We start from the raw sequence: 26,640 nt of genomic DNA on the forward strand, positions 1-26,640 counted from the left end.
GATAACAGTTAATGTACCTTGAATTGAGCAAGGTTATACAAAGTCAGGAATAGAGATGATGGGAGGGTACGCCTCCCAATTCGAGGAGTGCGAGGAAAGAAGCAGATAGAGGAGTGACCAGCCGCATGGTAGTTGAACACGGTGTGTCTAAGGACGCAACAGTCTCTTATAGGGTGGAAATATCGGGGTGGTGGGGTGGGAGTGAACTAAATAGGAATAGGAACCACAGTAGCGGCGGTGACAGAAGATTATTTAGATTATTTGGCTGCTCTAAATTTCCATTTGATGAGCCACTTTGTTGAGCTATCATTTGTGGCAAGGTCGTTTCTGAAAAAGAAGCTAATAGCTCAGTGGGCTTTACCTGGAAATATAAAAGTAAGTTTAGTTTTATTTGTATATTTGAGTGATTTGCCGCACAGGGCGGCGGTCCCTACCTCGAGCTCGCGCAGGGCGTTGTCGCACTCGTTCTGGCCCGGTGCCTGCTGCGTGCACATGGTGATCAGCTGGTTGATGCTGTCCGTCACAGCACTGCGCAAAACACAAGGCATCGCACGGCAGCCGTTGTGAGACATATATACGTATGTAGGCATGATGACCGGAGTTTTGCGTGACGATTTACAGTCCTTGACGAAATTAGCAAGGTCAGCACTTGGTGTGTAATGAGTGCGACACGGGGGAAACCCGTACTCGCTCGTACACGGTTAAATGATGTCACCGTTTGGTGCATATTCTTGTTAACGTAGCCATGCATTTACATATATAGTGTTGGATTTACTTTTAATTTGATGCTGCTTCTCTCTTTATTGCTGTGCTCATTCTAAGGAAGGCACTGATTAATTGAGTGCCTTCATAGGCACTCAATAAATACACACAATCTCCAACGGTTAACTTCCATTTATGTGCCAGTTTTCCATGCCTATGTCTGGGTCAATTGGCCCTAACTTGGTTTAAATAAGTCTAGGTAACACTACTATAATTAATATGTAACGAGTGTTTGTTATACTCTGCATCCTCATATGGATATAAGGTTGGAAAGATGAATCACCAACCTAAAGTTTAGTTTCACATCGTTACTTTTTATTTCCTCTCACATAGCTTTAAGCAGCTCTTCAAGCGTTACGTTTTCATACGCTCAGTAAATTAGGCAATGTGTCTATTAGTAATAAACAAATATATAGTGCATGGACAGGCAGTCTTTTACTTCACGTAAAATCAAATCAAATGTTTTTGTCCATTGGCCTTTGGGTCTTCCAGACCAATGTCTTCCTGCAGCATTTGGTTTGAACTTCAGGGTCTCATTAGCATCAAATACGTTTATTTTAAACTGGAGTTATCTGCTGTCTGTTTAATACGTAAATTTATTTTCCATGCACCTCAACAGCAGCGTATTGAGAATCGTTAATTACCGCTGGGATGATTAGTCACTGAAGTTGCTTATCGACTACTTTTTTGTGGTCGACAACTCGGGGGCCCGTTAAAAAATGGCGGTCACCGCAACATCTTGCCTCTCGAAGGCAGGAAACCCCCTGCAAGTCACGGCGTGATGTAGCTGATGACGCCACTGACACTGCCAAGCCCCGCCAATCACCTCCCATCAAAGCGACACACGTGGAAACGGGGTGACGTGTTTTTGCCCCAACTATTTTCTGCTATCCGATGAATCCAGTAATTGAACCGATGACAGGTAGAGCATTTGATTACTTAAATAATTGGATATCCCAGCTCTATTTTTAGTAACCGAGTGAAGCGTGGACAGGTCTCGGTAGCTCCGCACCGTGCAGCAGCTGCCAGCTGGTTCTTGGCGTTCGGGGCGTTGGGGTCGACGCAGAGGGCCTTGGCTGCCAGCAGCAGCTTGGACGACGACATGGAGATACTCTTCAGGTTGCCCACCACCTGCACTTGGTCCTCCTTCGTCTGTGCGTCAGCATGAGAGACGAAGGCCCACACAAACCCCCATCGGCACGAGTGTTTTTGCTTGCAAGCCATGTTTTACAAAGGCCGATTGTCCATTGCCACAACCACTTTTATTAACGCTATCAATGTTCCTGCCAATTTTTCCTTTTGCTAAATATATTTTGGTTAAATCACCATCACAAGCCTTGTAAGGCCTAATAAACAACAAAAGCCTTGGACTAGTCCATTCTAGTCACACAAGCCTTGGCCTCGTGTGGGCTTTTAGCATCGTCACCGAGTAAGATACAAGAACCTCACTGCATTCGCCGACAAGCAGCACGGCTATGTGGGGGCAATACGCACCTTTGCCTGCCCGGCCATGTCGATTCCGGCATCCAAGAAGCGCGAGAAGTCGTTGCCGAACTTGCGCGAGGCGGAGGAGAGCTCCTGGCTGGAGCCGCGCGAGGCCTGCACCAGCTCGCTGGCCGACAGGTTGAGCCCAGCCGCCGCGTCGTTCAGGTTGCCCTGCGCCTCCTGGAAACTGCTGCCGCTGCGCGGGATCTGGCAGCAACAACGACGACGACGACGACACCGGTCAACGGTTAATAAAACAACGGTGCGGACGGAGGCACCATCAACGTCCAAAGGCTCGGAGAAGAGACTGCGGTCAAACAGTAAAGGGAACACCGTAACAGGGTCCACATGCATTACGGAGCATTAATTTTACATGCATTCGCAATAAATCTCGACTCGCTGCTACGGTAATGTGTGCCCTAATAAAAAAATAAATCAATGACCGTAAATGTGAAGCACGTTACATTTTTTTGACTGTCAAACGAACCCTAGAAGATTATAGCAAATAACGCCGCAATTTGATCCGGAAGGTTGTGCGAAGGTGATTTTTGCTCACCGTGTCGGACAGCAGCTTCTTGCTCTGGTCGGCGAGGCTACGCAGAGCCGTGTCGACGTCCTGCTGCCCGGGCAGGCAGCCTACGCACTTGCCCAGCGCGCCAGACACCGCCTTGGCCACCTGTGCCCCCCAGGCCCCACGGGAACACACACACAAGCCCGTTCGTCCAATAAGATTCCAGAAAGAGGCTGGAGGGGTGGAAGGAAGGACAGTGGTTAAGGAGCTACGGGCGTTGGCCCACTCCTCTGAACCAATGCTCCCTCCCACTACTCTGGGAAACGTGCCGTTTTCTCAAGCTACCCTGCTGTCAAGCTCTGCACAATTTACGGTTTACAACTCCTATGTATACGGCATTACACTCGCGTACACTTGGGGCTTCCTAATGGTCTCACGCTGACACTGGGAAATCTAAAGCATTTCCACAATTAGACAATGATTCTGTGATAGATAAGAAATCTTCCTATTTTCAATCCACTCTTTTGAATCACGCATAACACGGCCAATCTCACGCATTAGCTCTCTCGTAATGGGAGCGCTCGGACAATCAGTTGGTGTGGCGTCAATTCTTCCATGCTGCCCCCAAAGTCAAGAGAAATCTCCCTCATATCGTCCACCTCCCAGATTCTCCCCTCTTTCTAAATCCAAACTACATATTTAATTTTCCTTAACCGCTAAGATAGATTGTTGACTGGTGAACACATACACAACGAACACATAGCGGCAAACAAATTGTTGGAAAGATATCTCTCCCATGGACCGCATGCATATGGCTAATAAACATTCTGGAGAAGCCCATCTAATTTGAACCATTACTGTATAAACATGCGTACACTAACACATGCTATTTCATGTTTGTGCTCTCTCTCTCTCTGCCGAGCACTTCAAGCGTCGGACCTGGGCCAGCCTCTGCTGGTTGATGGGGTCCCCGGGCCGCACCACGGCCTTCTTCGCCTCCTGGATGAAGAGCGACGCCTTGTCCATGAGGTCGCGCGCAGACTCCAACACGGCCTCCTGCGTCGGCTTGTCGGCCGAGTTGGCGGCCAGGCCTCTCGCCGCTGCCGCCAGCTGCTTGAGGGCCTGCGCCGTGTCGCGCGCCGCGATGCCTGCGTCGGGGATACACACGCGTGCCGGGGGCGAGGCGCTCGCGGTTGCACACGGAGCGCCGAAAGCAACGCGGCACGGCCAGGCTGCGAGCGGGTGGCGGAGCAAGAATTTTTGTTGAACCGTGTCCGACACACGCGAATCCTGGCGCGTCGCGGTCTCGTCGTGCGTCGGGAGCGTGCGGGTGAGGTGGACCGCACCTGTGTAGTTCTCGTTGCCCTGGGAAGCTGCCGTCATCACCTGTGCCATGGAGGAGCCCACCGTCTTGGAGGTGGCTCCCAGGTCCTGCGCACACTTCTCCAGCTTTGGAGAAAAACAGAACAAATTAAGGGATGGGGAAACAAGTACACCTGATGCTGTTGCACTGCTGGTGCAGAGGTGCGAGGCTTCATGGGTAAAAATGTGATTAGGATGCCTTTTCCGCGAGAGATTTTTCTGCATCACCCAACCATTCTCTGCAAGGAATATATGCTAATAATCATGAATATGAAGTTACGTTAGCACCGCCCATGACAGAGACAAACATATAACCAAGCAATAAGAGTTAATGAATGTGATATGGTTACAATTTTTGTAAGCCTATTACTAGTTCTCGCTTAATACTGGTAACTGTGAAAGGTAGAAATGTCTCAATTACTACTGAATGATGTTGCCCTGGTAATGGTTTTGATATTAAATTAAACTCCAGCTATGATTTGAGTTTTCTTTGGGTCTTTCGGTAAAGTCACATAGATAGGTTCAAAGAAAATAACAAAAAAACTAGTAGAATATGAATAGAATATGGATTCCTGCAGTCACGAAAGCTTTAAGTCATTATTTCAGTTACTTTGCATATCAGTAAGCAACGACGAAGTGGCTCTTTCGCATGTACAAAGATAGGTCTCTCACTTTATGGTCCCACGTCGACTCTTGCTTCTTACTCATCATCAGCCATAATCTATCCACTGCTGGATGAAGAGCACTACAAGCCACTGCCAACCCTCATGCACAGATGGCGAAAGAAGTTCAACATACATACATGTTCACGCAATGCAAAAATCCATACAGCTCCGGCACAAGAGATGAGCCCATTGCCCTTTCTCTTCTGTGGATGTACCCTCGAGCGTTTTCCCTCCTTTGGCTGCTACGCTCGTAAATTAGCCTCGACCACCGGTCACCATCCCTTGTGGTAACGTGGACTGCCCAAGCCCACTTACTTTTCTTAAAATCCAATACGACGCATTTCGAATTTGATCAGCACATTTGGTTTGCTTAATAACCACATTCGCAGGGGCATTACACATTTACACCTCCCAGCGTCATTAAACATGTTTTGAAAAACACACATCAGACTGTGGCGGCCGTGGATACAGGCAATTGAATATTATTTCATGAGACAGAGGCTTCTGTGGAGGAGCATGGTGATGGGATGTCCGTAAGAAGAGTGGGGACTGCCCCTGCGCAACAGAAAGAGGTACGGAACCAGAAGAGCACTGTGGCGTGAAGCGGTGTGGCACGCAGGATGATGATCAGGGTTATTCCTTCAGGAAGTGGGGATCACCCCTCTGTGACAGGGAGGACTGCGGAGTTCGGTGAGCTGCGGGGTGTGGACAGGGCACGGCACCCGTACCGTCTCGCCGGGTAGTGGGTGAAGTTTCCCGTCGGCGGCCGCCACCTTCGCCTCCTGTAGCTCGGCCTCGAGCGAGCGGACGAGGTCAAGGGCCGAGTCGATCTCCAGTGTTCCGCACGCATCCTGGGCCTGGCACAACACAAACTAAACTATTTAAAACTATTTTTTTTTTACCAGAGAATGCCCACTGAGCTATATAGCTCTATTTCAGAAGCGACCTGACTACAAATGATAGCTCAACGAAGTGGCTTATCGGGGAAATTTATTGGAGCCAAATATTCCGAATGGATGTTTCTAAATGTGGAGGGAAAAATGAGAGGATTCGGAAAAGAATCCACAGGACCGTAGGGAGAATATGCAAACTCCAAATATACAGGAGTTGGGATCAAACTCACGAAGTCCTGCATACCTGGCGAGGTAGTTAACATCTCGCCACAGATGCATGAGGATACGGAACAAACACGGCAACATAATACTGGCACCGATAACTCAACTTCTACTGGCACATCCAAGCATAGTCAGCGCAAGGCCGCCACGTTACAGGTGGTTTTCTACAGGTCACGTTACGTGCCGAGCCGGAACCAAACCAAGAAACTGTGGCGTCGTGAGACATCTGAATCTGACGTGGGGTCATACAGGGCCAGGGGTAGGGACAATGATAAGTTGTCTGATACGAGTTGGCAAATTCCAAAAACATTATCACAGCGTAACCTATATGTGAACAGACTTTTGCGTTGCAAGTGATGGAGTGTAGATTTTAATTTGGTATTTCAACAATTCAATCACGAAATATCCCACAATGTACTCGCTGTCCATTTCAATTATGTAATTATGCAAAGGGCTAATGACAATTCGCCCTCTCGCGAAGCGGTCAGTCATCACGATTTGGAGTCAAGAATTGTTGTTGCTTTTTTACGTTGTGGTAAAAGTAGTACCTCTGGTGGCTGTCGCGATTACTTGAACAAATTACATCCAACATATACACATCGAAAATATTTAGCAATGAATGGAGTCTTCCACATTTCAATATCCGTATCGTGAATATAGACTCAATTGCAATGGCATCGTTACCTGCCCCATTATGGACATGGACACAAAGACAAAGATGCCCCCATATAGCCTGAACACTGTTGGGGCAAGTGCTGTTCGCACATATGAAGGCCAGGCACGGTACACGATGGGTTAGGGTGGCCAGCAGCATACCCGGCCGTGCGCACACACATGCACAGATGTGAACCCACAAACTCACACAAAACCTCTCTGTAAAACCTAGCCGTAAGTAAGTACTGACAGCATTCTCTCTAAATCAGCATGGCCTCATGCCTATATATGTCACATACGAGACAACAATCAGACAGAGGGGGAGGCAGCCGGCTGCCGCATAAACAACACTAAGCGGATTCCACAGCGTCGACATCACACGCGGCCCTGGGGGGGGCAGAACGTCGGGCGCGAGCGGTAGATTTACGATTCACGACGACGCCGCCGCCGCCACGGCCACCGCAGCGGCGTCTCCCCACCTTCTGTGCAGCTGTGCGCAGCTCGGCGAGGCAAGTGGCCAGGTTCTTGGCGCACTGGCCCAGCTGCATGGACGAGGCCTGGTCCGTCACGGTCGGAACCGACGCTTTGGCGGCTGCCACCATCTTAGTACCCGGCTGCAAAGGAGAGAGAGGGGAAACGGGGTAAAAAAAAACACGTCAGTGATCGAGTTGGTGTATCTGCAGTGGCCACCACGGACTTGGCCCTGTAGCGAAACCGCTCCCTCATCCGTACCCCGATAGTCCGCTCTTCCTCTTTATCTGAGCTCCCCAGTCCATCCAAGAAAGATTACAATTCAGTGCAACGTTTCATTACGACCCACGCCTCCGATTAGCATGGTTGCAAAATCAATTCAACATACACACGTACATACGACTTATCGGGCACTGAGGTATAGGTGAATATGTGAAAAGGTCACAAAAGCAAAGTTTATAGGGAATAATACCCATTTTCTATACTTTTTAGGTATAAGCAATTAAAAAATAACACTTAGTACCCAGGAACAAAAATTGTGTTACATAGTGAAATATATATATAATGTTACACCGTGCACAAATACTGCACTGGGTGGGAATGGTTAACTGGTCAGAGCGGATGTGATGGTCAAATATGCGACATTGCAAATGAAGCCTTCCCATTGGCCACGCTTTAAAGTGGTCAAGGTGTCACCCAGAAGTAGCAGCAAACTCTTACTATTATTAGGATGAGTCAACTTAGAGTAGTAGCAATTCTTTTATCTATTATCCGTGCTTATCCACGGATCGCCACATGGACAACAAGAGTAATTTTTCACAGACAATAATAATAGGATCTGCTCAGAAGACCCTCCGCATTATTATAGACAAAGAGGAGTTTGACGGCACAAGGCCATTTGGTGAAAGTGATCTCGGGCGGAGGAGAAACGTGGGTGGACAAATCTGCGTGTCCGGAAAGCCAGAGCATTCCTCAAGAGCCGTGACCGTCACCGCCCACTGGTTCAGTGGTAATGTGCTAAATTGAGTTGTTGTATTTATTGGTGGGCCCGTTTAGAACTGAACATGCACTGTACACATTGGCAGCAGTGAACGTGTGATGGGAAATTCACGATGCATTGCGAATTAGTTGAATGTGATATGTTGCCTGTATTTTTTACGTGATATAATTCTAACACGATTGCCCTAAGTTTGTTGGTGTAATCATAAGAGGAATATGTCTGAAAAAAAACCCCCATTTATTATTGTTACTAATACTTTACCAAACAACCTTAAAAATAGCTCATCTTAAAAAAATAAAACCAAAAGCAAGTCAAAAAAAGTAAAAATAACAAATGTTCTCTAATAACTAACACCGGCTATAGTTATAATAATGGACATAATTATAAATGATTATAATTGTCGAAAGTAACCAGAAGGGAAAAGTAATTGCCTCCAAGGAACAAGCGCAGACATAAACGTTGGACATTTACAGCAGCAGCAGCATACGAACACCAACCACTAACTCTAATTGAATAAACACTGGGGACGTGTAATTGCGATGAACAATGCACGTTGCGTAAACAAACGACCGGCCAGGGGCTACGGGAGGAGGAGGAGAGTGGCCTCATTCTCCAGAAAAACCGCTTGCCCTATAAGGCTCTGAAATAACAGCACATTCCGGATACTGCCACCTCTCCTCCTCCTCCACCTCCTGATGCTGCGATCATTGGCTTGGGCAAAATCCCAACACGGCGCCATCGTGCAAACACACATGCATGCGCGCGCGCACACACACGCACGTCAGAAATCAGAGCGCAGACAAAATGTTAATCTCCCACTCAAATTCTTCGGTGGTGTTGGTGTTTTCACAGAACCTGTTGGAGGCATGACTCGTAATAGTAATAACATTCTTGATTCATGAGTTGTAAGAATCGTTTTCATTGAGATGTTTGACCAATTCCAATAATGGGTGTTTGGCACGGAGGAGGAAACCTGAGTATACAGAGAAAACACACCAGCCATACAAAGGAATAACACTGAAAGCTTCAGACAGTTAGATTTAATGCACTGCTGTGCTGCCATCTCCTGGCCGCTTTGTAGCCTAAGCCTACAGTATTCCGAGGCAGTCACCCATCCGAGAACTGACCAGCCTCAAACCGAGGCCCAGTGAGATGGATTATGGGTATTTAGGGCGAGGTGGTCGTAGCGCTGGTACCTGCAGGAAGTTGTGACTGGCAGTGATGAGGGCCAGCTGTGCGCTGGGGCTGTCGGGCTGGCTCTGGCTCCCACGCCAACCCTGTACCAGCTGCGGGACATGGTCCGCCACGTTCTGTCCGCATGCACGCACACAGCCAAAGCAGCACACACAAGCCTATATGACGATCTCTCCAAGCACACATTAGCACATGCAGTTCTTTATTGCTACGTCTCTAGAATGCTCTGCTTCCTTTGAAACTGAGAAGAAAAAACCACTTGGCTGCTTTTAATAGGAAGCCATAATTGCTCTTTTAGAAAGGTTATGCACTGTCTATGATTTACTGTCTCTCTCTAAATAAAATAAAAAACGCCTCCTCTCCCCATGATGATCATGTTATCTTTTTGATGCTGTTGCTGCTGATGATTGTGGTGGTAGTACCAATTATATTGCTGTTGATAATTTAGCAGTTCCTGTTGGTGCTGCTGCTGGCAATGATGGTGGTGACAGTGGTGGAAATGATCATGAGTCTGTTGCTAATGACGATGACACTGCTGCTGTTATTGCTCCTGTTGCTGCCTTAAAATTTTTAACAACGATGATAACGTTTGCAGTGCGTCAGTAAAAATAATTGTTTTAAATACCGCAGGGGCCTGCGGCAATGTCGCGGCCTTCAAAACCTCACCTTGCTACAGCTGACGAGCTGCTGCTGATTGGCGGGGTTCTTGTTGGAGGCGGCCGCTTGCGTGGCGGCGGCGATGGCCTGGCTGGCGGCCGCCGCAGCCTGCCTCGCAGCCACCTGGCGGGGGGAAACACCCAAACGGCGACGACTAAAGAAAGATGCAACACGCAACAAAAACAACTTGGAGCACTCACGTCATCGAAACGTATCTAGGCTGTGCGTCGGTCATGCTGCTGCACTGCTGTGGTGACCACCAGAGCTGATGCTGTATTATAATGTGGGCATCTTCACCGTTTCCACACTTGTGAGCACCGTTTAAATACAAGCGGCTGCAACCCCGGATCTCAACACAGGATCTCAGCGGCGCAGGCCGAGTGCTCTGACCAAAAAGCCCAATGGCCAACTATCTGAAGAATTAACTTCAACAAATAAATGGATGAATCGGTACTCCTAATGAATTCTGTTGAGTTGTACGGAGTAGCAGCAGGAGACTGGCGAGGGCGCCTTGTGGTGCGCACCTCCAGCCGGTGCACCAGCTTCTTGCGGATGGCGTTCTGGGCGGCGATGTTGGTGGCGACGCGCAGCCCCTCCGCAGCCTCCTGCAGCCGCTGCTGCTGCTCCTCGCTCTCCGGGTTCGCAGCTGCGCCCTGCAGAGCGACCCCACCCACCCCCAGGAAAAAAAAACACAGGCGCACGCTGGTTATGCAATTGGCATGTCAAATTGTCACTGCTAACAGTGGCGAAGCATGTTTGTTGGGGCATAGGCCCTGGTGCAAGGAATTAATTGGGTCGCCCCCCCCCCCCATTTCCCGACCCCCACCCTACCAGATTTATCTCCCTCTCTTCGTAGCTTGGCGCTTGGGTGTTTGCTGAACCAAAGGCCTGGGTTAAATTGCACTGCTTGCACGCTCGATAACGTTTGCCAACCGATTCCTAAACAAATCTCAAATGTTTTCAGAAATTTTAATGGTCTGTTCCGTTCAGGAAAGTCACACCGCTAATCAAATGTGTCAGCAGTGGAAATTCCACACTCCTATAGTGGAGCCAGTCAAGCCAGAGGTCAATGTCCCACAAAGTGGTGTGCCACATCACCATGATCATCTTTAGCAATATGCGCAAAGCACTCTTTGATTACTCATGCATGAACAAGTATATTGTGAAATCTCTACAGTCAATATATTATATTGGAAAAATATACAATTTAGTAATGATTTAAAAAGTCGATTATAAAAAGGGACAGAATCTCAATCCTTAAAAAAAAAGTTTTATCTTCAGTCAATCTGTTATATGCATTATTTGTTGCTAAAATTGTATATTATATATCTAGTAATAGAAAAAAAAAAGTTCTCAAACATTTTCTGACCTTCGCAGCCTCGACCATCTTGGCGGTGGCATCAGCCAGGTACTTGGCGGCCGCGAGGAGTTTACGCGAGTTCTCCTGGTCTCCTTCGGCCTCCGCGTCCACCTTGATCGCGTTGATGAGGTCAGACGTGGCCTGGGCCAGCAGCCGAGCCTGCTTCACCATTTCACCTGCCCCCGAAAAAAACGCGACTCCCGTTCAATAAAAAAGAATGCGGGCATCCAAGCGAACACGACGTAAACACTCCAAACGACAGCCACGAGGTCCTCTCCAGGGGCCCCTCTTATACTGTCAGCGTGGCCTGGCCCCGCCCCCGGCCACGCGCCCTTCTGGAACCTACTAGCGGGTTCTCCATGTGCCCCTTCTGTGACCCTTCCCCGAGATCCCTCTTTTGTCTATCACGTGGCCCGCTGTCAGTCAGGGCTGCTGTAAGCTGCAGATCCCCTTCCCTGCCAGCAGCTAACGCTGTGCTGCTACTGTGACCGATTCTATGTCACTAAACATACATACCACAAAGATAAAACAATTATCTACATGTGACTAATCATTACATTCCTAAAAGGTAACACAAACTCACTCAAACAAAACAGGAAAGCCAAGGTGGACGCTGCAACCTTTTTGGAACAGCGCCACGCCCTGCCCCACCCCCCGATGGCGCTGGCTGCATTGGCAGGGCATTGCAGTGCAGAGGATAGGAAGGGTGGGTGTGTATGTGACTGATTGATTGGGTGAGTGGGTAGGTGGCTGGGTGCGTTGCAGGGTCACCTGCGTTGCCGGTTGAGCTGAAGATGCTCTCGGTGGCGGTGATGATGGTGTCGGTGGCGCAATCGTAGCGGCCCATGCCGTGCCCGCCCGACGCCAGCAGCTTGACGTGCTGCAGCAGCGCGTCGAGCGCCTGCGTGACGGCGCCAGCAGCGCCGCCGACCTGGCGGAGCAGCTCGTCGTCCTTGGTGGCCTCCTGCGACGAGCGCACGCAGCCCTCGACGGCACGTGCCACCAGCTTCCCCGACTCCATCAGCTGCTCTTGGCACACGGGCGAGTCCATGGTGGGGCCCACCACCTGTGCACCGCAGGACGATCGCTCTATTAGCAAAATGACCACCATCACGTGGTGACCACGCCACGTTTCGCCTGTTGGAACTTTCGCACAAATCGTCGATGCAAAAGATGTCGTCGCAAGGCACCCTGGAACTCAACTCGTCGATTCCCCGGTATGAGCAGCAACTCTACAGCTTTGTAGCTGGTGAAGCAACGTGTCGTTTCATTATTGTTGAATTACCGTTTGTCGTTGCTTTAAACAATATTTATTTCCATGCCTTAAATTACAGCTGGGCTATCCGAGTATTTCAGCAACAGATTACTGAACCATGCCATATGCTGGCTGTGTATACTCGGCGGTCATCGATTATAATTCTCACGTTCACAATACAAGCAACAAATAGTGTGTGCGAGATCAAACACTTACAATTCATGAAAGATATGTGTTGACCAGCTGAACCTGGTGAAAGCGACAGGCAGCGAGGACTGACCAATGGCACCGGTGATGAGCACTGGCTAATACGGCTGACGCGGATTAGTCACCGAAACTGCAAATGGGGACAGGCCAATGGGACCGAAAGCAGGGACAGGTTGCAGTGACCCGTGGCAGGGACTGGCTGCAGGGACTGATGAGAGGAGCCTCTGCTAGTGACTGGCAGAAGGCGTTGGTGGAGGCACCTTGGTGCAGGCAACGAGCTGGGACGTGGACAGCGCGCACTGCGTCGCCGCAGCGATCACTTGGTTTTGCAGGGCTTGGTCGTCCGCCTTCTGGGCAACCGTCTTGGCCTTGAGCACCAGGCCAGCGGCTGCATTGGCGACCGCTTTGGCCAGCTGGTTCAGCACGTCCTGGAGACACGCGGAGAACGTGGGACATGTGAGGGAGACAAGGGGGCAAGGAGGATAGCGGAGGGGAGGGGAACTTGAAACCTCTGCTGCGATGGCATAACATGTAACAGGCACACTCGAGTGAGCGTGTCACCACCTGTCTAATTCACTTCCCCCTCTTCGTAGCTTGGCGCTTCAGTGTCTGCGGCCCAAAGGCCTGGGTGAAATTGCACTGTCAGCACACTTAATGAAGCCAACCGATTCCTAAACACATCTCAAACGTTTTATGAAAAGTTATCGGTCCGTTCCGTGAAGTAAAGTCACACCCCTGATCAAATGTGTCTGTCGTGGAAATTCAACACCCCTGTAGTGGAGCCAGTCAAGCCATAGGACAATGACTATTGATGTCCCACAAAGTGGTCTGCACATCACCATTATCATCCGTAGACAAGCGAAATAGGCCCACTCACAGCGAGTGAGCGTGTCACAATTTATTTACCGTTTCATTTGTTTGTTGTTAGCTCAAGGTGGAATTGCGTGGGGAATTTCCCGCTGAGCTCTTCCCAATGGGATGGCAGGCGAGCAAGCAAAGTCAATAACAAACAGGCATGGGCAGAAAGCGTTTTATTTACATTTCAACCGCAATTTGGTGTTATGTAAGAAATATATAAAAACGGACAAAATGTTCGGCGAAAATATTCCACCGCTGTCACTGTCGTTAACACACACAGTCACATATTGCAACTGAAATATTTACTAAAATAATATATTTGTGCAATGGCCCTTATTCAGAGCACGTTGGTTTTTGTGATTTGATGATAAACACCATTGCACTTTTCTGACTGAGGGAAACCGCACAGTGTCACGACACTTTTTTTTCAGGAAGGTGCTAAATTGGGATGTTTGGTTATGTTTATCAATGTAGATTTATTCTAAAGTCAGGGAAAGAATTGAACAAGGTGTTGTCGGTTGGCTGGAAAAGACCATGAAGTAAAATTAAGACACCTAACATCAGAAAATTTCCTTAGATATTAAAAATAATGTAATACACTATAATTCCGTATAAAAATCGGTATATCTTTCAAATGTTTAGTTCTGCAAATTAAAAAAAACACTTACATTCACGGTGTACAGTACAAAAACACAAGTCCTTGATGCAGTGCAAGTAAAATGTAAACAGTCACAGGCCCACACCACAGCCTGGTGTAAATGATGATAACGATAGAGTCCTTTATGCAGCGAAGCCTTGCTGTGTTTCAACACTCCTTCCCACAGCCATACCCACAGTTTTTAAATCTACACGAGCACCGAGTGCAACGCTGTACTGCCAACTCTGGGCTGAACAGCCCCAAGCCTAATATATCTGGTAATAGTTTATAGTTTAGTTTATTCTAAAGCAGTCTCCCTTCCAAGTATTCACAATAACCTGAAACTTGAAATATAGATTTTTTTTTGTCGTTTGTTTTTGTTGCTATGCTAACACACCACGGATATCCCGTCCAAATAGCAGGGACCATCTGTGAAAAAATAAATAAACTCAACAATCTAAAATCATAAACTATTTTCTATTTTACCAGGTAAGGTCCACTGAGCTACATAGCTCTTTTTCAGAAGCAACCTGGCCACAAATGATAGCCCAATGAAGTGGCTTATTGTGTGGATATTTATAGCAGCCAAATACTCTTAACGTACGTTTCTAAATGTGAAGAGAAAAATCGAAGAACCCGGAGAAAATGAAACGCGACCACGGGAAGAACGTGCAAACTAAAAATATTCAGGCGTCAGTCGGGATTGAACTCACGACCTCCTGCATACCAGACGAGGTTGATAAAATCTCTGAAGACAGTGATTCTGTGATTCAGCCATCGGCGGTAAATATGTAGTTTGGTCGTGGAGTGTTGTTTGTGAATCTCACGGGCGCCTAACCTGGAACTGCTGGTCCACACCTTGCTGGCCAATCTGCTTGAGGAGGTTGTTGCTCGACCGCCCAACGGTGCTGGCCGCTGTGAGCACCGCCTGGCGAGGCTGCACACACCACATGGCATGCTGATCGCTCACCATTCACTCACGATCACTCGTCAGACGTAGATCACTCACCACGAACAGATCACTCAACATTCAAGCACCGTGTCTCGTGTGCCAAGACAAACTTGATCCTTCACCATTCGTACAAGGTACCGCGGGCCGCATGCTTAGCAATGACCCATGGATCATTCACCTTTCACACAGAATTGTGCAAACCCACCAGTCACCCACCAATGAGTCACCAACAGACAATAAAAGCATGCCCGAGCAAACGATAACTTTAAAAAGATAATCAAACTGAGCTCTCCAATGCTCTCATGCCGATATCTGGAGGGCAGAGAGATGCGTGTGTGCAATGGAAAGGAAGCCACGGGCACCGTGGTGACGTCACCGCCGTTTAGTGGTGAATGGTGGCTGTTGCTGTTGTGAAGGAGTATTGCCAGGAGAGTGGCGTGGCCTCACCTCTGTGGACGACGGCTGCACGGTCTTGAGCAGGTCGGAGATGCAGTCGATGAGGCCGCGCGCCGCTTGCAGCAGGGCCCTGCCATCGCCGCCCTCCTCCTCCGTGAGCGCCGCGAGCAGACGAACGCCGCGAGACATCTCCGTCAGGTTCGACGAGATCGTCACCACGGCGCAGCCCACCGCCGTGTAGTCCGTGTCGGCTGCGTCGCCTGCAGCCGGGAGGTGGTGGAGGCAGAGGATGAGTGGCAGGAGGAAGAGGATAGGAGTTACCAGAAAGATAATTAATGGATAAAATTTTATTACACAGCGGGCAGCAGCAGAGGTGGAAATGAATCACGGCAGTAGCAGCGGAGGTGGCATTTGAGCGATAAAATTGCGATGAATAGATCGATTGAGGAAATGAGTAAAAATATTTCAAATTGTAAAAGACCCAATAACAGCGGGTCTAATTTATAAGTTGGCCAAAAGACAGCTCTGGGCCAATTTTTTACAACAAAAAAATTAAAATCTCCACTTGTGGGAGTGTTTTATACCAAGACACAAATGGCCATTCCTGTATTTTTTTTTCAGTGAATGGAAAAGATGAATCCACAAGACCATGCATAGCAAGAAAGCCAGAACAGGCGACCCAACTGCTAAGGGTCGTGCGTGGGGAAGAGTAAACGCTGACCGGATGTAAGGTTGATGCAGGAGGCAGTGCTGGCATTTATAGCATCCACTTGTGAATGGATCTCATGCTTTGCCTGGTCCATCTTGTACTGACGCCAGGCCTTGGATGCCTGGAGGGATAAGGGTGGTGGGAGTGAAGATGGTGAACTTAAGGTCACGGGGCTACAACATCAAAAGAAAACAAACGCATTACTCTATGTGACACTGATGTAATGCTCTAATGCTATCTACACTTCTTACAAGAATAAATAACAAACATAAGCCAAAGCCTAAAAAGACCATGCCACCTCCAGTGACATCTCTACAGCGACCCTCAAAAATCCATCCATGGTACCACGTTTTCGGGGTATCACCTGCCCCTGCCCCCCCCATGCCAACCAAGCAATCGGGTGACCCCTGACCTTGTCTTGCCCGAGCGGGGGCAACGCGTCCATTTCATCCAGGCTGCTGCCGGCCTGCTGCACGGCCTGCATGCTTGACGTGATGGTGCCCATCAACGCTTGCTGATTTGTTGACTGTGTGGAAAGGGGAAGACACATGACACGCAGGTATAGATATAAGCAGGCTTCAGCAGCCATATCTCAAAAGTCAGAGCGCTGAGCCAGGCATTCTGTAGATTCTGGGTTCGAATTCGGGTTTCAGTCACCCGTCTTTAACCTGGGTTTCTGAAGTGTAGCGGAGGAGATGATGGTCTCAGCCTCACTAATAATTGGAGAAAAACGTCATTCCATTCAATATGATTTGTTTGCCTAATTTGTATAAATTTAAGATTTGTGAATAAAAATATATTAGTTTGACTGATACGCAAATAAAAATTATCTGTTGCAAGGCGTGTGGTTAAAACATATTTTTAAGAATCTCTTAAGTAGCTCTTCCATGGGCCATTCTCTCATATGGATTGATGTAGTCATCGTCAAGAGTTACAAATGCATCATTTAACCTGACGACACAATTGCATAGAAGATTTTTAATAATAAAGGTTAGAGAAAAGAACACTTAAAAAATGTATATATATGTCCTGGCAGGCAGATTCCAACAGAAAATAAACATCTGCATAATTCGCAAAATAAAACAAAAGAACAACATTTTCACCGACCCAAATCCACAGCTCACCATGGGTGGCAGATGCCCACGGTGCATCGCACCACTAGTGATGACCTTGTTAGCGCCGGGCATGACGCCACGGCCCAGGCTCTCGGGTCCACCGATGCCCCGCATTACTGCGGGCAGGGCCACGGAGCCGTGCTCCGCCATGCCCATGGGGTTGCAGTTTGTCTGGATGACGGTGGATCTGCATGCACGTACGCACGCCCAAGAAAACCGTCACCAACACGCACACACAACAAAAACCGTGCCGGTGATGTTACATGGCGCTTGTGCCAAGATTATGTGCACGGGACAGACCAGGTGCCATGGGTTGATTGATTTAGATGACTTTCAAAGAGAAAGATTCCCCATATAGCGAAAACAGACTCTTGGGGCAAGTGCTGTTAGCGAGCACCTATGAAGGCCGGCATTGCACACGAGCGGGTGGGTGGCCAGCACTACGCCCAACCGCCTTTGTCTCCCCAGTGGCGATGTTCTGACACACCGCATCAGGTACTCATTTGAAGCCGAGTCAACCTTGGGGCAGCCCAAGACCAGGTCAGCTAATCATAACTGGTGTTGGCCGTGAGCGGGAATCGAACCCGGGTCGCCGGGTTCGTAGCTCAGCGCGCTAACTGCTACACTACTGCTCCCTACTGAGATGACTGGCACACACGGAAACAAGCGTGCAAGCGTGTGTGTGCACGCGTCAACGAGCTGCCACCCAAGAGACGTCACCAGCTGCGCTCTCTCTCAACGAGCGACATGATGCGGAGGCACGGGCTGCGTCGACGGTGCCGCTTTTCGAAACCGCCGGCTCAGAGTGGTCCCTGCAGACTGTGCCGACGGCCTGTCCTCAAATTGGTGTTTGCACTCCATTTGGACGCGCGCGGCTATGAGGGGGCCCGGGAGAGATCACATTTATTTGTCATTGTGAATGAGAGCAGCGCTCGATCGGTAACCCTCAAAGGTCGCCGCTAACAGCCCAAGTTCCCCCCTAGGAGCGTAGTAAATTTAGGAAGCACTGGATTTGCAATTGAAAACGGTGGTGACGAGTCTGCAATGCGGCTACGCACTGCGACCACCGGGACCCTCTTACGCCCAACAAAGGAGAGTAGTTGTGTCTTGTATTGTACGCTGATCATTGTTGCTGCAGGACAGGCATCATGGGGCTTGACCGAAGGTTCAAATGGAATGACTCGCAGTCCCCCGACCCCCTACGCAAAAAGGACCCTTGAGCGGAACTCCGTGGAGGATGAACCAAATTATAAACGATGGCAATAGGGGTGGAAACAGACACCTAACTAAATGCACATGGCTGAAATCCCACAAGCGGCTGTTTTTAAAGAAGAAATTTAGGATAATCTCGATGCCAGGTCATCTCATCTTGAAATCAATAACTTGGCTGGAAACGTGCTCATTTGCGTTTTGCGCAGGTTTTGGTCGGCGTGGCCAGCGAAAAGCCGATGCTAAAACAAGCGCAAAGAGATCAAACGACGCACTTTTTTGGGGAGACCGAGTCCTCCAGCATGGTCGACTCTTCGTCTCCCTCGGTGCCGAAGCGATCCTTGCTTTTTTTCTGCAGACAAAAGAGGAAGTGGGGAGGCAGGATGTGGGGAGGAGGGTGGGTGAGCGATGCAGGAGAGGTTGCTGTATCGGATACAGTCTCATTGACTGTCCCAAAGCACCTTAACCGCAATGGATCAAGCTCCAGCGATTTGCTGCGCAGGATACCTTCTTGAGGATGATGTCGATGTAGCCAGCGATAAGCTGAGCAATCTGCTCCCCTTCTGTCGTCTGCACAGAGTAGTAGCCGTCACTGTAATCCCCAAAATCCTGCAGGGAAATGGAATCGATGTGATATATAAACGCGGCGAGCTCCACTGTGAATGACGTGGGCTCGAAAGCCATTGACAATTTCCCACAGGCAAGCACAGGAAGGTTTTGTCCCTGCATAACGAGACACTGCTAGCGCCGTCGTTGTGATGGTCACAAGGCTCACAATGTGGCCGCCTACCAGTCAAGCGACGGGCCGCGGCCTGCACAAGGATCGCGAGATGTGGGTCACAGGGTGACGTACGACTCGCAGCATACGCTCTCACCAAGGTGAAGCTCTTCGGCGAAGCGGCCCAACGTTTGACCGTGGTCAGCGGCCACTCCTGTATCACCTCCTTGGTCCTCTCATCCACGCGCATCACCGACTCTTTGGTGATGCCGAACAGCCGTGGCACCAGCTTGTTCTTGCCCTTCATCTTCTCCTGAAGGAGCAGGAGGAGATGGGACAGACAAGGGAGGTTGCTTAGCCGAGACCAGTCAAGCAGAGCAAGAGAACATTACTTTTCAGGCCTCCGAGTTGAAAGCGAGGGGTGGCGTCGTGTTCATGCCACCACTGACCTTGACGAGGAAGAAGGACACGCCGTAGGTCTTGAGCGATCGTGCCTGCCGTACGTAGCGCACCTTGGCCTCAATCTCCGTCATTGATTCGCATTTCTTGTGCTCCTGAGCCACGTTCCCGAGAACAAAAACACATGCACGGAAAAATACTTTGAAGATTAAAAAAACGGCACAAAACACGCTGGCTCAAAAGTGGTTTTACTACAAATGCGGCACGTGCAAGTTTTTCAATCGCGATAGAAAATTCTGAAAGGAGAGTTCAACGGGCACCTGAAAGAGCCTCTTTTCCGCTCCTCGCTGCTTCACGTACTCTTTTGGCAGGAATTCCTTCAAGCTGTAAAAGGAGACGAAATTTTACGAAGATGCTTTATTGCAGCCATACCGCTATTAAATATGTATGGCGCATTTATAGGGTATGTCAGGACATAAAGATTACTGCAAATTTATTAGCTTGTTCATCCTTTGATGTTCAGAATTTTTTTTTTGTTGCTACAAAACATAATAAAGTGAGATTCATTTTTAAACAACTCATATACGGTCGCTAATTAAAATCTTCTGCTGCTGCAGAAACCAGCGGGAGAGTCAGACACATCGCGACGTTTTAACTCTTGGTTAAGTGTGCGCGTGAATTCGCAAAGCAGTCGAGCGGAACTCACTCAAGGAATCCCGGTTTGTGTTTGAGCTCGTTGTGCGGCCCAAACTGAATCTGAGCCTGGTACCCGGCAAACTCGCACGCCATCTCAAACGACACGGGGTGCGAACCGTTGAGGATGTCATCCCGAGCCTGCAGAGAGAAGGAAAAACACGGCATGGAATCTCAGAGATTTCAGGAATAAATTTAGACATCCCTTGCTCGTACAACTTAACACGGCATAGGGGCTGAAACGAACGTAGATTGTGGTCTCGTTGGTGCTGCTGGTCGTTGTGAAAACAGTTGGTGGTAAAATATGCGCAAATAGCGATTGCTGTGCTGCTAATAATTAGTGGTGGAACATAGCCACTGATAGATACATTGAATGTAAGAATCACTGTTACACAATTCATATCTAGGATATATTTGGTTCAGTGGTGGTGGTAGTGGCAATGGTGGTGGTAATAGTGGTAGTGGTAGTGTTCCAGGTGTGGCACTAATGGTAGTGGTAATGATGGTGAGAGTGGTATAGTGACGATGGTGAGGAACTGATGTTGGTGTGAAGGCCGTCGTGCGAATGATAACAGGAATGATAACTAACGGTGGTAGCAATGATGGTGGTAATATTATTTGTGCCGGTAGTGTTCCGAGACCACGATTGGCCATAGCACTATTGCACAGAGCAGCAGTGCCGGGTACTCCAACACCAGCGGAGAGAACGGAGCGCCACACACTGGGGCACTCGGCTCCTCTGCTGGCGCCTGCACCTGCACGTAGAGAAGGTTGAGCTGCACGGGGTCACGCGAGTCCACGTTCTGGTCCGAGTAGAAGAACTTGCGTCGCAGCAGCAGAGTCTCGACGTCCTCCACGCCCTGCTCGCGCAGCGTGCGCCCGTGGTCCAGCCAGTTCACTGCACGCAGGAAGGAGGGGGGGGGGGGCAAAGGTCAAGTGTCTCCAGCGTCATGGGGAGCAGGGGTCACAACGAGCAGAAAAATAATGTCTAATGGGAAACAACGGCGCTAGCGATGGGCTATTCCCCAAGCGTGGGCTTGAATGAAGGGCTGGATTACTCCAATGGACCGGATCCCATTAGCAATATATAGGCAGATCTCAATTATTCGCACGGATGCTAGCGGTCCCCTTGTGAATAAGAGGAATATGACCCAATTTTGCGAATATTTGGAAGGCTGATTGTGTAATGTTGCAAAACCGACTTCTGCGCACGCAGGCATAGGCACACATCAATCAAGGCTGTATGTAACTGGTGAATGCCCAAGCCAACAATGACCGTCACAATACATAACCGGCAAATACGGATTGGAGGTGGGTAGTGGGTGCGCACAACTTCCAGAATTTGTACGTAAAATGTTATATGATTATAATTCTTAACAAATAAACAATTATAGAACACTTGAGTGAGAAAACATACTAGTTTAAGTTGTGATTCGTTGTTATGAGAACGGGCGGGCAGGGGTTGCCTGTGTATTTAGGCAATAAAATCGCGAGCGAGATGCGTCAATAGCGCAGCCTTACTGTCATCGTCGGTGTGGAGCTTCTGCTTGAGCTTCTCCATCTTCTTCTCGTCGCGCAGGAGTGAGCGGTCCTTCTTCAGCGTCCCCGTGCCATCCATCGCCTTCTCCTCCGCCACCTCTCGCACCAGCGAATACTCCTCGTAGTTGGTGATGCCTTCCGGGTGCGGTGGAAAACAACCGCGCGCGCACACACACGCACACGAAACAAACAGGGCGTTAAAAAGCAAATCCACAGGAGGTAATGTGATTCTTGAAGCAAGAAATTGAACCATTCAGCCGGTCTGATTGTATATAATGACCCCTATATTAAAAGGTGGATGAAGTGTTGGCCCGTGGTGGTTATAGTGCAATGCGCTATGAACCTGGCAATCGGATTTTTATTCCTCGCCACAGCTGACATCAGTGGCGAGTGATATCTGAATCGAAAATGGACCACCCCTTGACCAACCTGCACGGATCAGCTTAGCGAAGGATATCCAAACAACCCGTGACCAACACGATGCAGGGGAAGGCTTTCATCCATCAGTGGCTTGAAAAAGGGACATCATTTAGCAAATATTGTCATTTATCTTACATCAAAATTGTCGCTGTGTTAACTTAGTGACCAGTGGATGGTGGCATGCACGCAGAGAAATTGTGAGATTAACTGCTCCGTGAAAACGCACCGATCCTGGCGCAGACAGCGAGCAGCATATCCCCCACGGTCTTGGAGTCGTCCACCATTGCCGTCTTGATGGTGCCATCCAGCATGCGCACCTTGAGGGGTCGCTGCTTCTTGCGGTACTCGAGCAGATCCTGCGGAAGCGGAGGAGACGTGGCGGTGGAGGAGATGGCGAGGTGGAGCAGACGGGACGGCGTTATGCCGGCACACATGGCCTACTCTTTTTGAATGACCTTTATGGCATCTTGACTGTCTACTGCAAAGCCAAGGGTGCGTATTTTTTGGGGAGTACACCCGCCGTATTAACCTGCGCTATGTCTTCCAATGAATATTTATCACCGTGGCAGTTTTTTTCTCCCATCTTTGTTTAATGGACCAGACGATGAACACATTCATTTCAATCGTCAAACCTTTAAGTGGTGTGTTGGATGCCGAGAATACTCATGTCTGAATGTTTTAAGGTCACACAGCCCGACACGTGTGACCAATAATAATTCCCTTATAAGGCCGATTTTGTCTCAGAACTGCCGCAAATTACAGCATGCGTAAGTGCCGACTCTCAGGTGACACATACGAAGGGACCGCTTGAAAAACACAGCATTATGGAGAAGCACCCATTAAGCTATGCAAACCTCACTAAATATATATAAATAATGTACTATTGTCAACACAATTATTCAAAGATGCAGGAGTGGGGTCACTGGAGTATAAGTGAGAAAATGAGTGGATAAATCAGCGAGGGAATGATTTAGCACGCGAGTGAACGTGTGTCTGTGTGTACAAGTTAGACCTGTGTGTTCGCAGATCCCTCGGCAATTTGTTCATGCGTTTGACAGATGCTCAGATTTGCATAAAGTATAAGAGTGGGGCCCAAGTGGTTGTATGTGCCACGGATTCTGGCTCGTGCTTACGCCATCTCTCAGCATGTAGTAGTCGAGACTCCGGCCGGATTCCAGCCAAATCCCCTTCTTCGAGTCCTCGTCCGACAAGAAGAGGCCGTAGTCAGTAGCTGTGAACACACGCAGCCAGCACGACGGCCTTCCTCAACACGAAGCCAAACACACACAGCTGGATGGGTGATTGACTAAGTCGGTGATGTAGCAAGTGGGTCGGTGGATGAGTGGGTGAGTCAGTGATTTAGTGGATGGGTGGGTGTGTGGGTTGGTGGGTGAATGGATGCGTGTGTTTGAGTGGGTGGGTTTGGATGTGTAGTGTGCAAAGGGGTTGGGTGGGTGAGTGGATTGGCGATCAAGCGGGTGAGTGAGTAATTAAGCCAGTGAACGAGAATACAAGTGAGTGCATGAATATGTAATTAAGTTGGTGAGTGAGAGGCTAGATTGCTGGGTGAATGAGTGAGTGATTCAACAAGGGAGTGACGGAGTGAGTAACCGTGAGAGCGAATGCAGGAGTGGGGTGGCTGGAGCATAAGTCAGAAAATTGGTGGATAGATCAGCGAGGGAATTATTTAGCAAGCAAGTAAGTGAACATGTGTGTGTGCAAGTGCATGAGTGAGTAGAGTGGGCAGGTAGGTGGATGCTTGGGCGATTCACCCGCTAAGTGAATAAGTGGGCGATCGAGTGGGTGAGTGAGTGATTAAGCCAGTGAGCAATCTGACAAGCGAGAGCCTACGCAGCAAGTTATAATGCGAAAGTGTGAACAAATCGGGGAAAATGAGATGAAGACATTGAGAGTGCTAATGAGCAAACAGGTAAATAGAGGATGAGTGAGTTGGTGAGTAGGTAAAAGAGTAAGGGGTCCAGCTAGCCAGTGAACCATTACACAAGCGACCAAACAATTCAGCAATAGAATGAGGCCTTAAGTGAGCAAGCGATGGTTGAATGAGTCAGTCAGTGAATGAGCAAGCGGGTGAGCGAGCGGGTTGAGCGAGCAGGTGAGTGGGAAGAGCAAGCTGTGGAGACTCACGCTGGCCATCCTGTGCCTCCGGGACGCGCTCGCGAATAATGCGGCAAGCGTCGTACACGACCGTGGATGGCTCAAACTGCATCGTCTTCACCACGTTGCAGTGGCGCACACAGATCTTGAGCGAGAGTGCCACCATGATGGCTGCGTGTGCTCGCTACACCGCTCAATCTGAGCTCGCACAAACACACATGCAGACACACACACAAACACCCCCCCCACGTTTAGCCGTGGAAAATGTTGGGGCAATTTCTTTTCGCGATCTTCTATTTAGGCCGATATAAACGAAACTATTTTTTATTTCACCAGGTAAGGCCCACTGTGCTATGTAGCTATTTTTCAGAAGCGGCCTGGCCAAAAATGATAGCTCAACTAAGTAGCTTATCACATGACAATTGATACCAGCCAAATACTCTAAACCAAATACTCTCGACTATGTTGCATGAGGAGGTGGAAGGGCCGGTACCATGTGCAGCCATATTTATCTCACCAAACGTTGACGCACTGCACTAGGTACTTATTTAAGGCTGAGATCGACTTAGGGGAGCGTGCAGGACCAGTTTAATTATGACCCACCACAAACTCAGGTTGCCGGTTTGGTAGGGCAGTGCTTACCACTTTGCAATATCTCCCCACACACAGCAACAATAACCATCGCTTGGCGCCAAGTGGCAGTGATGTCACCAAGGCGCTCGTGCCAAGCTAGGTGCACCTCGAGGTCACTAGTCCACTTAAACCCAGGCAATATATCATTTATTTAATAAAGAACACATTCAGTGTACAGTGAGTGAATTTAGATAGATTTCCTTATTTGAGGTGGAATCAATTTATCCAAATTCTATGTGGAAACGTGATGAAAACACCACCACCACCACCAGTGATGATCATGTAAAAATAGCGCTTCTTAATGAGTCTCAGCACCTTCTGAGACATGAGCAGTGCAATAAGAATAACGCTTAATACAATACTACTACAGCCTTGGCTGTAGTAGGGGGAAAAAATGAGAAAAAAAACTGGATGGTCAAAACGCAATCAGATATTGGAAGTATAAATCTTTCACTTAAATTACATTAGAGTAAATACATCTATCAGCAAGGAGATACTAGATAACGAAGGAACAATCAAAAGTGCATTTTTTTTCAGAGTGGAAGGGAAGGAATTGACGTTCTGGCCAATAGGCATTCTTTCATCAGAGAGGGCAAATACAGCAAAGCAGGTTCAACACTAGGCATGTGGCGATGCATATAAGCGATTAAATTCCATTGTTACTTTTAGGATGCATGCATCACATGTGTGAGGATCCATGAATTACCATTCTTGAAAACCAAGTGAAAATTATATGCTAATATTCGGTATCAGAATATTTATTTGTTTAAAGTGGAGTAATCCAATGAGCTTCCAGTAGGAGCGGGTCAGAAAGCTACAACAATAAACAATAGTAAAACACGATAGGAGAAGTGTAGCAAAGGTAAACAAATTAATTTTAAAAAATACAGATAAAACTAACTATTTTGATCTTATCAGACAAAGCCCACTGAGGTATGAATTTGTTTTTCAGAAGCGACCTGGCCACAAATGATAGCTCAACAAAGTGGCTTATCATATGGAAATCTATAGTAGCAAAATTATCTAAATAATATAAATGCATGTTTATAAATGTGGAGGGAAAAGCCGGAGGACCCGGAGAAAAAATCAACACGACCACGGGGAAAGCATGCAAACTCCAAATATACAGCAGGCGTCAAGGGTCCGGATCGAACCCCCTGACCTCCTGCATACCAGATGAGGAAGAAATCATGGAACCAACATGGCGTCCCTTAAAGAAATAAAGTATATAAGTCACGAATTGTCACATGTCTATTTAATTATTGTATTAAAACACTACTTATTATGCGCATACACACAGAGACAGTGTGTATTGTGAAACAGCAAGCTGTCACTCAATACTAAGAAGCTTATCTAGGTTGGTCACACATGGTGAAGAGGAAATGTGGGTTTTTCAGTTGGAGTCAAGGCATAGAGTGGTCAAGCGTGAAAACAGTTATGGGCCCAGGAAATGTCTCCCCCCCACATTTCAGCGTATGTGCATGCCAGGTCACCACACGCTCTTAGCGCACACACGGAGAAAGAAATAGTCACGAAAATATTTTGCGAT

The 26,640-nt window shown here is 48.4% G+C and overlaps 1 protein-coding gene across 1 annotated transcript in view; it reads right to left on the reverse strand.

The window, feature by feature from the left end:
- Positions 1-26,640, reverse strand: part of TLN2 (talin 2) — a 77,074-nt gene that overhangs the window by 24,397 nt on the left and 26,037 nt on the right. Inside the window, exons 2-31 of the mRNA XM_061553488.1 lie at positions 24,489-24,656; positions 23,477-23,574; positions 22,570-22,699; positions 21,906-22,058; positions 21,140-21,282; positions 20,398-20,525; positions 20,012-20,075; positions 19,742-19,846; positions 19,450-19,605; positions 19,082-19,183; positions 18,850-18,926; positions 17,375-17,552; positions 16,663-16,776; positions 16,263-16,371; positions 15,593-15,801; positions 15,032-15,130; positions 12,959-13,126; positions 12,008-12,302; positions 11,246-11,412; positions 10,401-10,529; positions 9,886-9,999; positions 9,222-9,335; positions 7,034-7,168; positions 5,514-5,642; positions 4,105-4,207; positions 3,698-3,906; positions 2,804-2,923; positions 2,257-2,454; positions 1,775-1,914; positions 435-528 (exon numbers count right to left, since the gene is read on the reverse strand). Of these exons, the coding sequence (XP_061409472.1) occupies positions 435-528; positions 1,775-1,914; positions 2,257-2,454; positions 2,804-2,923; positions 3,698-3,906; positions 4,105-4,207; positions 5,514-5,642; positions 7,034-7,168; positions 9,222-9,335; positions 9,886-9,999; positions 10,401-10,529; positions 11,246-11,412; positions 12,008-12,302; positions 12,959-13,126; positions 15,032-15,130; positions 15,593-15,801; positions 16,263-16,371; positions 16,663-16,776; positions 17,375-17,552; positions 18,850-18,926; positions 19,082-19,183; positions 19,450-19,605; positions 19,742-19,846; positions 20,012-20,075; positions 20,398-20,525; positions 21,140-21,282; positions 21,906-22,058; positions 22,570-22,699; positions 23,477-23,574; positions 24,489-24,624 (4,116 nt within the window). The 5' untranslated portion in view covers positions 24,625-24,656. The remainder of the gene's footprint in view (positions 1-434; positions 529-1,774; positions 1,915-2,256; positions 2,455-2,803; positions 2,924-3,697; positions 3,907-4,104; positions 4,208-5,513; positions 5,643-7,033; positions 7,169-9,221; positions 9,336-9,885; positions 10,000-10,400; positions 10,530-11,245; positions 11,413-12,007; positions 12,303-12,958; positions 13,127-15,031; positions 15,131-15,592; positions 15,802-16,262; positions 16,372-16,662; positions 16,777-17,374; positions 17,553-18,849; positions 18,927-19,081; positions 19,184-19,449; positions 19,606-19,741; positions 19,847-20,011; positions 20,076-20,397; positions 20,526-21,139; positions 21,283-21,905; positions 22,059-22,569; positions 22,700-23,476; positions 23,575-24,488; positions 24,657-26,640) is intronic.

This window comes from Lethenteron reissneri, chromosome 18 (genome assembly GCF_015708825.2).
Source record: "Lethenteron reissneri isolate LAM-NWPU_2019-01 chromosome 18, ASM1570882v1, whole genome shotgun sequence".
Lineage (NCBI taxonomy): Eukaryota > Metazoa > Chordata > Hyperoartia > Petromyzontiformes > Petromyzontidae > Lethenteron > Lethenteron reissneri.